This window comes from Perna viridis, chromosome 1 (genome assembly GCF_037379345.1).
Source record: "Perna viridis isolate PV_CMFRI_1.1 ecotype Kerala chromosome 1, ASM3737934v1, whole genome shotgun sequence".
Lineage (NCBI taxonomy): Eukaryota > Metazoa > Mollusca > Bivalvia > Mytilida > Mytilidae > Perna > Perna viridis.
In genome coordinates, this window is record NC_142445.1 from 15,016,383 (window position 1) to 15,029,008 (window position 12,626).

The window sequence follows — 12,626 nt, forward strand, 5'->3', positions numbered from 1 at the left end:
ATTTGGTTATTCATGCAAAAACAAAATTGAACAAGCAAAATGGCTTAAACATATCCACTTCTATGATTTCGAAATGCTGAACATGTTAGAGAAAATTCGTAATTTGGCAGTTTACTATAATAGAACAGAAAATTTCAATTTATTTCAGATAATCAACAGTTTTTATGATCAATCAGTTTCACCAACATCATGAGTATCTAATTAGCTTGCATTATATGCAGGCTTCCATAAGCCTTAAAATGCTCCAAACGGGATGAAGCCATCAGCCACTTCCTACATCTGTTTATATGCAGATGCTCTGAAAGGGATGAAGCCATCAGCCACTTCCTACATCTGTTTATATGCTCTGGAACATGAATGGCTAAAAGTCATTCTACTGGAAGTGGCATATTTTGGAAATGACATCTGCCGTTAGGAAATGATTGTTTGAACTTTAAATGCATAGACACTACATTTCTCCCAAACAAATTGTCGAGGACACCAATTTTTTTTTCATGTCAATAGACTACAACAGATGTTAAATCATGCAATAAGCTGATTGGACTACTGGTCAAGGTAAGCTAATTAAATGGATAAATCATCATGAATATAGAAAATTGTTAATAAACTGGCAACAAGTTACACCTAGGAATCTTAATATGCCAGGTAAGATAGTATGCAGGGATATATGGAATGACAATTGAAATTCAATTGAAGTATTAATTTTAGAATGAATCACACTTCTCAGATTGTGCAGTATACTTTTATAATATGTATTAGGTATTTTGTTAATTATTCATATAGTATGTTATTTTTTTATATTTTAAATGTATCTTAAGAATCTTATTTTTGAAAATAATTCATTACTGTTATGGGCCTTTGCCATTTATTGTGAATGAAATATACCAATATTTTGTTTTAACATTTATATAATTGTGAAAATATTGTCAATTAAGTGAAGCTGCTGTACAAGTATACTTACTTGTAGAAGTTAAGGATAATGTAAGAATTCCTAGTCACAATGAGAAGTCTTAATTGCACAAAATTCTAATCTTGGGGTTATCTTTGTTTGAATAATTTAAGTTTGGATATAAAGTTACATATACATGCATTTCCCTAAGGAAACAAACAAAGACAGACTCAATTATGTAAATGGCCTTACAAACATGTGCACTTTGGATTGAAAAAAAAGATAAAAGAAACCAACAAGGAGAAAGAGAACAGACTTACACAACAAAGAAGTCAATAGCTTAATGAGCTTAATACCCACTGACAGAAGCCAACAGAAAGATGCCAAGAGGGCCACAGGGAACAACAGTCAGACACATAAATCCATTAGACAGAATCTTTTATTGCTCCTACATGTATTGTAAAACTTCTTTCATCTACATTAAAAGTTCAAGGAAAACTATCCTAATGGAACCTTACATATCATATGAGTAATATTTTGCTGTAAGTGGGTGTGTATACATGTACTTTAGCTATAAGTGGGTGTGTATACATGTACTGTAGCTAAGAGGTGTGTATGCATGTACTGTAGCTGTAAGTGGCATGTATGCATGTACTTTAGCTGTAAGTGGCATGTATGTATGCACTTAGCTGTAAGTGACATTTATGCATTACTATCACCATCATAAGAATAAAATATTAAGGTCAGATATTCTAAAATAATAATTAATACATGTATAAAAGAAAAAGTAAAGGCTAAATTGGAAGTCACAACTTTTCGGCTGAAAATAATAAAAAAACCCAAAAAAACAAAAAAACAAAATTAATATTTTTTCCTGAAGTACATGCCAAAATTAGTGCTTACTATTTTATTCTGATGTCATTAACAGCTGAAATATATTCACTTATCAACTGATTTAAGATCAGGGTAAAAATTTCAAAGGAGGAGATCTCAATCTAAAGAAATGCCAAATTAGGGAGATGTGTAGTAGAGTAGTTAATATTTTATCCTTTTATTTGTTTGGCAGTAGAACTGGACTTGAATTTTTACTCAGTTTTACTTGTGATTGATAACCATTTGGTATATTGCCCGAGTATAGCTGAAATATTGCCTTCAGGCATTAAACCCTAACAATCAATCAATCATTTGGTACAAAATCTGTGGTATAGAAGATCAGAGTTTTGTCCACATGATAATTGATGTATAAATTGTGCCATTCTCTAGTTCTCTTCCAAATTCACTTTGAATTTTCTTTTATGTAGAAAAAATGTTACCAATTGAGCATTAATTACTTAATTATGAATGTTCCTATATAATCAAGTATTAGTCTGTCTAAAAATCAGACAGAAGGTGATTCATGCATGTCAAAAACCCATCAAATTAAGTTTTATTTCTTGTTCAGAAACGGTTACTGATCACATAAGAAGTCTTATTTTTTCATTTGGTTGTTGCACTTTTGTGATAAACATTATATGGATTGTGCAAAAAACCTGCACTTTGCAAGAGTTATCATTCTTGAGTTGGTTCCATTTGTTGATTTAAGTGGAAGATAAATGCACGATTTTCTCAAAAGTGCAGATCTGAATATCGAAATGATTATTGTTATGCAAAAATATAGCACATGTTGACTGAAAAACCACTGTTTGTTCGGTGGGTTTTTCTATATCATGAATCACTATACCATTGGCAGTATCTGACTTTTATATGGATTGGTACTTAAGTCCACAGTCATGACAGTAGTACTTTACATTGTATAAATACAAAGACCCTTTTATAACATTAGAAAGCAAAATTTAAGTGAATCACTTTTCCAGAATCACCAGAGCAATGATGCAGTTAAATACTTTCTATTGTCAAAATTGAAAAGAAGAAAGAAATAAAAGCTACCGTAAAAATGGTATAACAAATAGAAGATCTCCTGACAAGCTTTTAAGGAAACACAGAACGCCAAACATAATGAATACTTTTATATATGATTGCTCCCAAGTGAACACTAGAGTTCTATTTTCCACAGCCTTATAAAGAATATAATACCACTTAACAAATTATTTTGAAAAAACAGAAGCCAATATATCAATGTACTCTGCTTCCAAACAGACTCAATCAGAATTGGATAAGAACCAATAAAGAACTGTCTTTTCAGGATGTGGATTAATTTGAGCAATGACTTTCTGACTAGAGTATTTTGTGTTGGCCGATCTATCTTAATTTACTGGGTATAATAGTTATATAATGCTGCTCTAACATCATTTTTCTCATCAGTTTGTCAAACTGATCTTCTCAGGCTTCTATTATATAACTAAATAGGAAAAAAATTACATTGAAAACTGTTGAAACATTCTATAAATCAATTTTTCTGTATCTGATTAAAAAATTTCACTCTGAAATGGAAATCCACAATGTGAAATGCCTCTATGAAGCTTTTATATCAAGCAACTCGTAGTCATATGTCTACAACCACCACAAAAAAAAGTGAAGTGCAAAAGTCTCATAACTCCTGAAAAATTGTTCAAAATGATGGCACTATAATCTAAATGGTGACTTACAATCCTAATAATTTTGAATAAAATCCATCAAGCATCGACCAGATGGACAGACACCACTATTTCTATGTCCCCATCTGCATAGCAGTGGGGGGCAAAAATATCAAGTGGTTGTGATAATGAGTTGTAGAGCAAATAGTAGCAAAAAAAGAAGTGGACTGAAAAAGGAACGAAATGACAGATGGATACAGTTATCACTATATACCGTACACAAAGTGGATTTAATAAACTACCTGTATTAAAAAGTAAACAAAATTATAAGTCAATAAGAAACTAACAAAGTTTCCTGGTATTAAATATACTTCAAAGGTAATTAAGCTACAAATCAATAAGGCATAGGGTATCAACATGGTATTGCTACTTCGTTGTGTTTCAGAAATGGGCTGAAAATTGATATATAATAATATCTGGCTTACAAGACCTCCAGTCATTCAGGTTTAAGGGAAATGTTGAAAATGAATCTAAATGACTTTCCTTTATTTTGCCTTCATCCCTCATTAATCTGTAATTATTACGATCATGTGTGAGAATTAAAATTTCACACATCTGTAATCACAAACACAGCAGACGCTTTATTTAACATCATCATTGTTGTGCAATACTTTGGCAATCAAAATAAACTTATTGAAAACATAAAAGTGGTTTAAAATCCAACATCTAATGTAATGCTGTATAGCCGGTAACTTTCTCTATTTAAGCTATGGCTATGAAATTTGTGCAGTCTTTATTTTTCCTATCCATAGATACAAGAATTAAGCTTTTAATTTCACAATTCTCTGATCATTGCAAAACATCAGAACCTCACAAAAATTTCCAGCTATATGGTACTAATTGTGTAAAAATCATCTATCAGCACACATTATGAAAACTGAAACCAAATTACTTATAAATGTACAATAAAGTTTTCTTCCCAAGGGATATTTTGTTTCTCACAATTTTTTAAAGTTTTTCAGACACTTCTGATTCTTATCTTCTAACATCATCATGATGTATTGGAATATACTAACAGGCTTACCAAGTTTTATGAAGATGAAGGCCTATCTTTATAGAAGAAAAGTTTCAAGACAAACCACCAGCCGAGACCTTAGAGAGACCAAACAAACATATAAACACACCAAATCCAAAATCTATTGGATGAATCCTTGATATATTCACTAAATGACTTCCATTAGACCTTGTACAATGAATAGGCTGAACTGTGATCACTTAACTTATCAAATACAGCTATACATTGTAATTTTAACTTAAGGTCATTATAACTCTCTTACAGTAATGCACCATGATACTTCCCAAACAAAATCTAAAAATAGACAACAAGCATCCCATAAAAAGCAACTAAAAAGAGTGCATGCAATAAATTCACTACTGAAACTACTGCTTCTATTTCATGACAATATGGATAGAACAAATGCATTTTCAATACAAATTTTATTCTCTGTTATTTAATAAAATGGACATTTCCACAAAATAGGAGAAAGGTTTCTGTCTTAATCACATATTTCACTCCAAACATCATGCAATATTCAGTAGTAATCTGAACAACATTAGGGTATTCTCAGATATTGATGCAATAATACTACAAAATAAACCTCATGCAAAGATTGCAAATAAAATATTATATCACTTGAACTTCTATAACCTTTAAAAAGTTCAAATTGAGAAATTAAAACATTTACACATATTATTCAGACAAAGTTTGCAATTATATAAAAAAAAGTTTTACATTACAAAAAGACCTTAGACTTTGATCTTCCAAACTATAAACTTCAATGAATTTTTAATACAGTTACTATTTCTATAATAACTTGCGTCAAAGCATTTAAAAATGATTTCAAATAGCAAAAAAATATAGGGAAAACCAGAGGTGGCTTGAACAAAGGCAGGAGTTATAATGCATTGTTATAAAGGGAAAACTTTAAAAGGAATTCCAGATTAAACATGACACTGTTGTGCTATATATACATTACAAGTATTGTCTATAACTATATGTTATCTGGTCAATATCTCCTACACCGGAAAAGCAATTTCTGTCGAAACCAAATGACTCTTTTCACTATTACATTGAGACCTATCATATACTACTTTGAATATTAACCAAAGGTTTCATCGGTGAAAATTCTAATTTATAGATAGACAAGTACATTAACCCTTTACTCTTCTATAGCTATGAAGTCAAGTTTTTATTCCTTGTGGTCATTAAATTTTTTATGTGGTTAATGCAGGGACAGTATTGTTCAAGGAAAATTAAAAACAAAGAACAAGGATTCAAATGGTAATAAAAATGATGACTTGATAAAGACACACACAACCAAATAACAAAAAATAAAGTGCACGTAGAAACAACAGACTCAACTAAAAACTGGGAGTATGGACTAGGTGCACCGGTAGAGTAAGCATCCTCAGGTTTTCTAGAAAAGTTGTGAAGACTAAATAAAAGAACAGCATTACAATGTCCCCTGTGAAAAAAAGGGCGGAAAACTTAAAATTCACTGAAATTTTCTAAGTCCAAGGGCCATAACTCCATAAAAAAAAAAACAAAGTCGAACTTAATCTGTAACTCTTCATAATAAGGCCACATGCCAAAAACAAACTTATTTGGTAAAAGCATTACAAAAAAAATGTGGAAAAAGAGGACGGATGCACATACGGACACCCTGCACTTTTATGTTCCCTCGCGACACCTTGTTGGGGACAAAATACAGTTGGTTGTAATCAGTTTTCCAAATGTTTGTGGTGCATTTCTTTTGAAAGAAATAGAACATAGTTCAAAGTTTAAAAAATCAATTTGCTTCAAAAAGGAAAATCCTATGTTTCTGTTTCTCAAAAGCACTGATTCTTTTGCATTTTCTCAGTATGAAACTGAAAATGGTTTTGTACTTCACTGTCCATTTCAGCATGGTTTAGAGAGAATAAAAAATGTGCTATTTGTTTCATTAAATGAAACATATTTAATATGGAAGCATAAAAATGACACAGAATCATGTTTTAGACTCATGTGAGAGACAGGCACCCACTATTACTGGTTCCATTGTATCCTATGACAAAGACTGCAGAAACCAGGAAGTTAAATTGTAAAACTTTAGTACAATGTAGCATGCACAAAGATGGTTAACAAAGTAAAAATTCTTCTTTGATTCTGTAATGCAGATTAAATTTCAATAGTGAAATTGATTTTCAAAGAAGCATAATGCTATAAACTCAGGTTCCAGTAAATTAAAAATTATTTTGCAAATGCAGTTTTGAACTATTAAATAATTGAACCAAACCACAGGAAGAAAAACAAGAGGCTCCCAAGAGCCTGAATCACTCACTTGGTTTAATTTTTGCATTTCAAGGGCAATAACTCTTAACAAGATGTTGTCAAACTATTCTGATTAAGATATACGCTAAACCTAACGGTTTTGGAGATACACTGTTTATACAAAAAAAACTACTGTCTGACCCTATGTTCTATTTTAAGTAACAGAGGCCATTTTTTTTCACCAATCTAAAATCCAAATGGTCATTTTGTTAAGATACCCTAAAAAAAACAAAAATATCAACTTTTATTGAATTCTGTAGAGTAGTTTTTGAGGAGAAGATTATTGAAAGTAGTAACATCAAAAACAGCAAAAAAATATCCAATAACTCCCACATGGGTCAACAGATTTTCACCAAAACTTGACCACAGATAGATCTCATCATACTGAATACTTTTATTCAGACGGAATTCAGTTTAACCAAACGGTTTTGGAGATATATGCGCAAATCTGCTGTCTGACCCCTATATTCTATTTTTAGTAATGGTGGCCATGTTTTTTAACAGACCAATAATCCAAACGATCATTTTGTGCAGAATACTCTAAGGAACAATCATTTCAAGTTTCATGCTAATCCATTCAGTAGTTACAGAGGAGAAAATGTTTTAAGAAACTGTTAACGATGACAATGGATGCCAAGTGATGGCAATAGCTCACAGCTAGGTGAGCTAACAAGTCTTTTCTGATGATGGAGATGAAAGTACCATGTCAGTCCATAAGTTAACATATATTCTATTCTTCAATACACTTCACTGTTCACAAAGCAAGTGAACACACAAACAATGCTTGGTTACAATAAATACAATACACAAACTTATAATGAACCATGATATAATAATAGTTTTATAGAGTAAAATGTGCATTTTATGACATCATTCACCCTACTTTTATTTTTGCTTTTTTTTTCATTTTCATTTTTGCACATCTTTAAAATAATGACAAGACAGTTCAAAATACCAGTTATCAAAATTACAACAACTGCACAGAAAATTACCTCTTCATAAGTATATCAAATAAAATTTAAAAGACGTAATGTAACCTGTAAACAGCCAAACATTTGTTTTTCAAAAATTATTACACAAGAACAGCTGTCACTATTAATAAACTATAGATGTTTTCATTTTTCTTAAGCAATCAATAAGAATTGTTATGCTGACTTTACAGAATTATGTAAAATGATTTACGGTAAATCTGTCTCGGGAAGTAGACATAAAAATTCTAAGGATGTATAATTCTTTTCATATTCATAACGAAAAGGTTACGACTATTTGAACTTCACAATTGATGATAAATATAATTGATTGATTCAGAGCATCATATGGCACACAGCTTAAGAAACTTTGAAGAAAATTATATTATATGAAAAGTTAAACTGCTGTGCAGACTGTTGAATTCTAATGTGACTTGCTACAAGTCCTTCTGATCAATAATACTACTAATAGCATTTTGAAGATAAAACTTTTCTTAAGTTGCCATGGAGACACCTTTCTTTCTACATGACATTCTCTATCATAGTAATACGCATATGATGTATACTAGTACTGCAAGTCTTAGTCAATATAGCAACACTGTTAGGAGAACCTTTAAGGAGGGAGACCTAAGGTAAGGTACATAACTCTTGAAATCAGTGATACGCTTGTATTATATTCCATTTCACCAAAGCCAATCAAGCTTTCATATGAAACAGAATGAAATCAGTCCAAAATACTATGATGCTTACGTAAGACTGATGTAAAATGCTGATTACAAACATTCCAATGAGTTGTGCCCCTTACCCTAGGTCTACCTCCTTAAATTTTGAGAAAATAATTAGAAGAACAGTTGTAGCATTTCTATGTTTCAGCATCTTGTTCTAAACTGTTCTTTGTTTATTGGAGATTTCTCTTTTACATACCAAAGTAAGCCAATAATTTCCCCTGGGTAATAAGGCTACACCTATTACTGGGTATCAAAAGAAGGCCAGTAAGAAAATGCATCAAGACACTGCTGCTTGTAATATTTCCTTTTCGACCAGAACATTAAAGTTTCTCAGGAAGCAAGCTAACATGTTAACTTCACAAATATAAAGACATGTGCAGAACCAAGTATTTAAAATTTTGAAAGTGACACCAGATTACAGGTTTATCAGTGTTCTATGATTTCAATTTCCTGTTATCTGAGGCAAGTAAAATTTGGTGAGGGAGAATAATTTCTTCCATTCTAGTTACATGTATCTTTCACAAGTACAAAACTGAAAACTTCCATTAAAATACTTTCAATCAAAAATTTCCGATTCCATAAAAAGAAAGGGTTTTGGTCAGGCAAACACCAAATAGCATACAAACCATTTCAGGAATTTTACACAGATTTCTATGTTTCTTTTCCCTGAGTTTTGATATATGCTCCTTACTGACACATTGTAAATACACAAACAAATTGACAGAGCAGAATTTAGAAATGAATGCACAAATGAGTTACATATGTCACCAGACGGCTGACTTATTATGTATTGAGGAATGAATGCACAAATGAGTTACATATGTCACCAGACAGCTGACTTATTATGTATTCAGGAATGAATGCACAAATGAGTTACATGTCACCAGACGGCTGACTTACTATGTATTGAGGAATGAATGCACAATTGAGTTACATATGTCACCAGATGGCTGACTTATGTATTTAGGAATGAATGCACAAATGAGTTACATATGTCACCAGACGGCTGACTTATGTATTTAGGAATGAATGCACAAATGAGTTACATATGTCACCAGACGGCTAACTTATTATGTATTTAGGAATGAATGCACAAATGAGTAACATATGTCACCAGACGGCTGACTTATTATGTATTTAGGAATGAATGCACAAATGAGTTACATATATCACCAGACAGCTGACTTATGTACTTAGGAATGAATGCACAAATGAGTTACATATGTCACCAGACGGCTGACTTATTATGTATTTAGGAATGAATGCACAAATGAGTTACATATGTCACCAAACAGCTGACTTATTATGTATTTCTTCTAAAATGAAAAACCAAATGCAGAAAATTTTCATGAATAACAACTTTCATAGGTACATATTATTGTCAGTACTTCAAATTAAAAAGAAAATATGTTAATAAAAATGTACCCGTTTCCCTTTTCTGTAGAGAATTAGGTTAGTCATAACTATATTAAAACTGCATATAATAACAAACCCTGTCTCATAATAAACATCAAGTTTGAAGAGGAGGTGACATCATCTTTATACAAAGGCTTCAGAGCAAACCTTAGCATCAAAAGCGAAGGAAAAATGAAAAGAATAAATCTATCATAAACTCATTCCCATATTAGAGAATTTATTATCATAATCTGTGTATCTCAAAGTATTCACATGAACATATATTGTATGTTCAGTGAAATACACCAGGATTGTCTCTCTTTTACCACAAAAATATCTCTGAGGTTACATTCACAGGTTTTTTTCTCTACAAAAACCTTATCAGGGGTGAGGGACAGATACAATGATTAAAACCTGTCTTATTTTGTTGGAAGACAAGAGAAAATAGTGATAAAATCTGACCTAAATCTTTGCCAAATCCAGACTGTTTGAATCCACCAAACGGTGCAGCAACATCTGTCTTGTTATAAGTGTTAACAAACACAGTACCAGCATCTATATTATCAGCGACATACATAGCCTTGTTTATATCCTTGGTAAAGACGCCAGAGGCAAGTCCATATTCTGTGGCATTAGCTCTCTTGATCACACCATCAATATCACTGTAAAGAAAATCAAATTCTTTGTAGAAGGCAGCTTGATACAATATGCTGTGGTCAAACTGTTTGGGCAAGTCAAGTCACAATGTTCAAGCTTGATTCAGCTCTGAATTTGAAGTGTAATTATATGTTTGCAACAACACAATGTTTCTAAAACAAAATGAAAGTTATCTAAGAATTTTAAAATTATTTTTAACACTAACCAAATATAACCCAATATACAATATATTAACCATTTACATCAAATAACATTTATTAAATTTTCATCAAAAACCAATGAATGGTTTAGAAGAAGTTCTACTTAAAAGTTACAGAAAAGGACAGACCTCCAAACAAATGAATTTACATGTAAATAAACCTTCACACTAATGTCACAAAACTAGTGGGAGAAGTTCCCTGTGCTGAATTTAAAGTAAAGTGCTCAGTATATACCATAAACCTTTAGTCAATACCTTGACCAACATAGTATGTTTAAACAATGGATATAGAAGGGTTCTGCCATTTCTCTCTACTTAACCTGCAAGAACATAGAAATGATAAGAGAAATAACAAGAATTGTGCCATTAAAGTAGTGCCTTAAATGGAAGGAGCATAACTACTTATAGCCATAACTGTATTTACTTACCCATCTTGGAACTTAGAGATAATCATTACTGGACCAAATGATTCTTCATCAGCAATAAACATGTGGTCTTCAACATCAGTAAACACAGTGGGCTCCATAAATAGGCCTAAAATTAGTTTCATTTAAGTAATATGAAATAAGATAGGGGTAACAAAGTTTTTTTTAACTGTTCCAAGGCAGATAAGCGGTGACCCCAAATTTCACACCATATCAGATGAAAGTATCAATTTTAATATGAGATGAGTTACTTGTTACCTATGAGAGGGCCACTAAAATGTTATGACACTTTACTTTTGAAATGAAAAAGGCAGTTTTAAATTCAAAAATCATTTTGCAATATAACATTAAACAACTCATAAACTTTTACCCTGACATCAATAGTGGTAGTATGACCAGTGTCCTGGTTACCAGAACTTCATTTTCTACTACTCTAGCTGACTGCCTTTTGCACAAAGTGACCTGTCTAGTCATTTCTGCATATGAACAAATTTCTTTTCATTTCCTGTCATGATGAAATCTGATTCTAAGTGATATAAAGGTCATATGTATAGTCTTCATAATGGTAATAAATGTGAATTTATCCTTTGACCTTAGAAGCACTGAGATTTTAGTCTGACAGGAAGTCAACTTGTAATACTGTTGTGATTCTGCTTTTCCTAAAGTTAATGTTTCCTAAATTACGTTATTACGTTTCCCGGAGTTTTAGAGAGAATGATGTAAATTTACACCCGAAGGATAACAGAAGTGAAACAGACAATGATCTTAAGGTGGACACTTTGTAATATTGCTGTAAATGACATGTTCTTATGTGCAAAGAAGTGGTATACTTAGATGATCCCAGCTTTCATATTCATTTGTACTTGAAGTTTTAGTATATCATCTTTTTATATAGTTATCTGCATTCATGAAATTAATTTTGTTTATGGAAAGAACTACTGCTCCGACTCTTTTCATAACTTCAAGGGTAATACAAAGCAAGGATCTTTTTAAGTTTCGTATCTATAAAAACATTTAATGTTTACAGCTCACATCTTAAGATTTTGTTAAATTATGAAGAAATGAATCCTAGTTGTAAAACTGTAAAAGGCATTATTTTTTTTTTAAATATCAAGATATTCCTCTTACATGTTACACCTGCCTTATATTGCTGATATAAGACTTTTGTCCTCTATTGAATAGAACTTCTAGAAAAATAGTGCAGACAGTATAAAAACAAAATAACTACCAGTCAACTCAAATTTGAAGTCATCATTTCATAGTCTTGAAAACAAGACCAACAACTTGTCTGAACCTGTGTCACTGTTGACCTCTTGTCAAATTTTTCATTAATATGAGGTGCTTATCTTCAATATGTGTGCATACATAGTTAAAAGTTTAGTAGTAATGATGGTTCAATACCTGTTGTGTTACAAATTACACAATACTGGTACTCCTAAGCATACTGGATGCATGGTCAGATCGATGGACAGGTGGAATTCA

General features: G+C 31.7%; 1 protein-coding gene across 4 annotated transcripts in view; it reads right to left on the bottom strand.

Annotated features, from left to right (window-relative positions):
• The window catches only part of LOC148627404 (cytosolic 10-formyltetrahydrofolate dehydrogenase-like), a 50,446-nt gene that overhangs the window by 6,263 nt on the left and 31,557 nt on the right, over nt 1-12,626 (bottom strand). For 2 of the 4 annotated variants that reach the window (XM_088572525.1, XM_088572516.1), the window contains exons 21-22: nt 11,148-11,253; nt 10,326-10,525 (exon numbers count right to left, since the gene is read on the bottom strand). In XM_088572525.1, coding sequence (XP_088428651.1) covers nt 10,326-10,525; nt 11,148-11,253 — 306 coding nt within the window. Of the gene's footprint in view, nt 1-10,325; nt 10,526-11,147; nt 11,254-11,514; nt 11,671-12,626 lie in introns of those variants that run through there. The other 2 variants (XR_015920670.1, XR_015920669.1) reach the window with 2 other exon arrangements.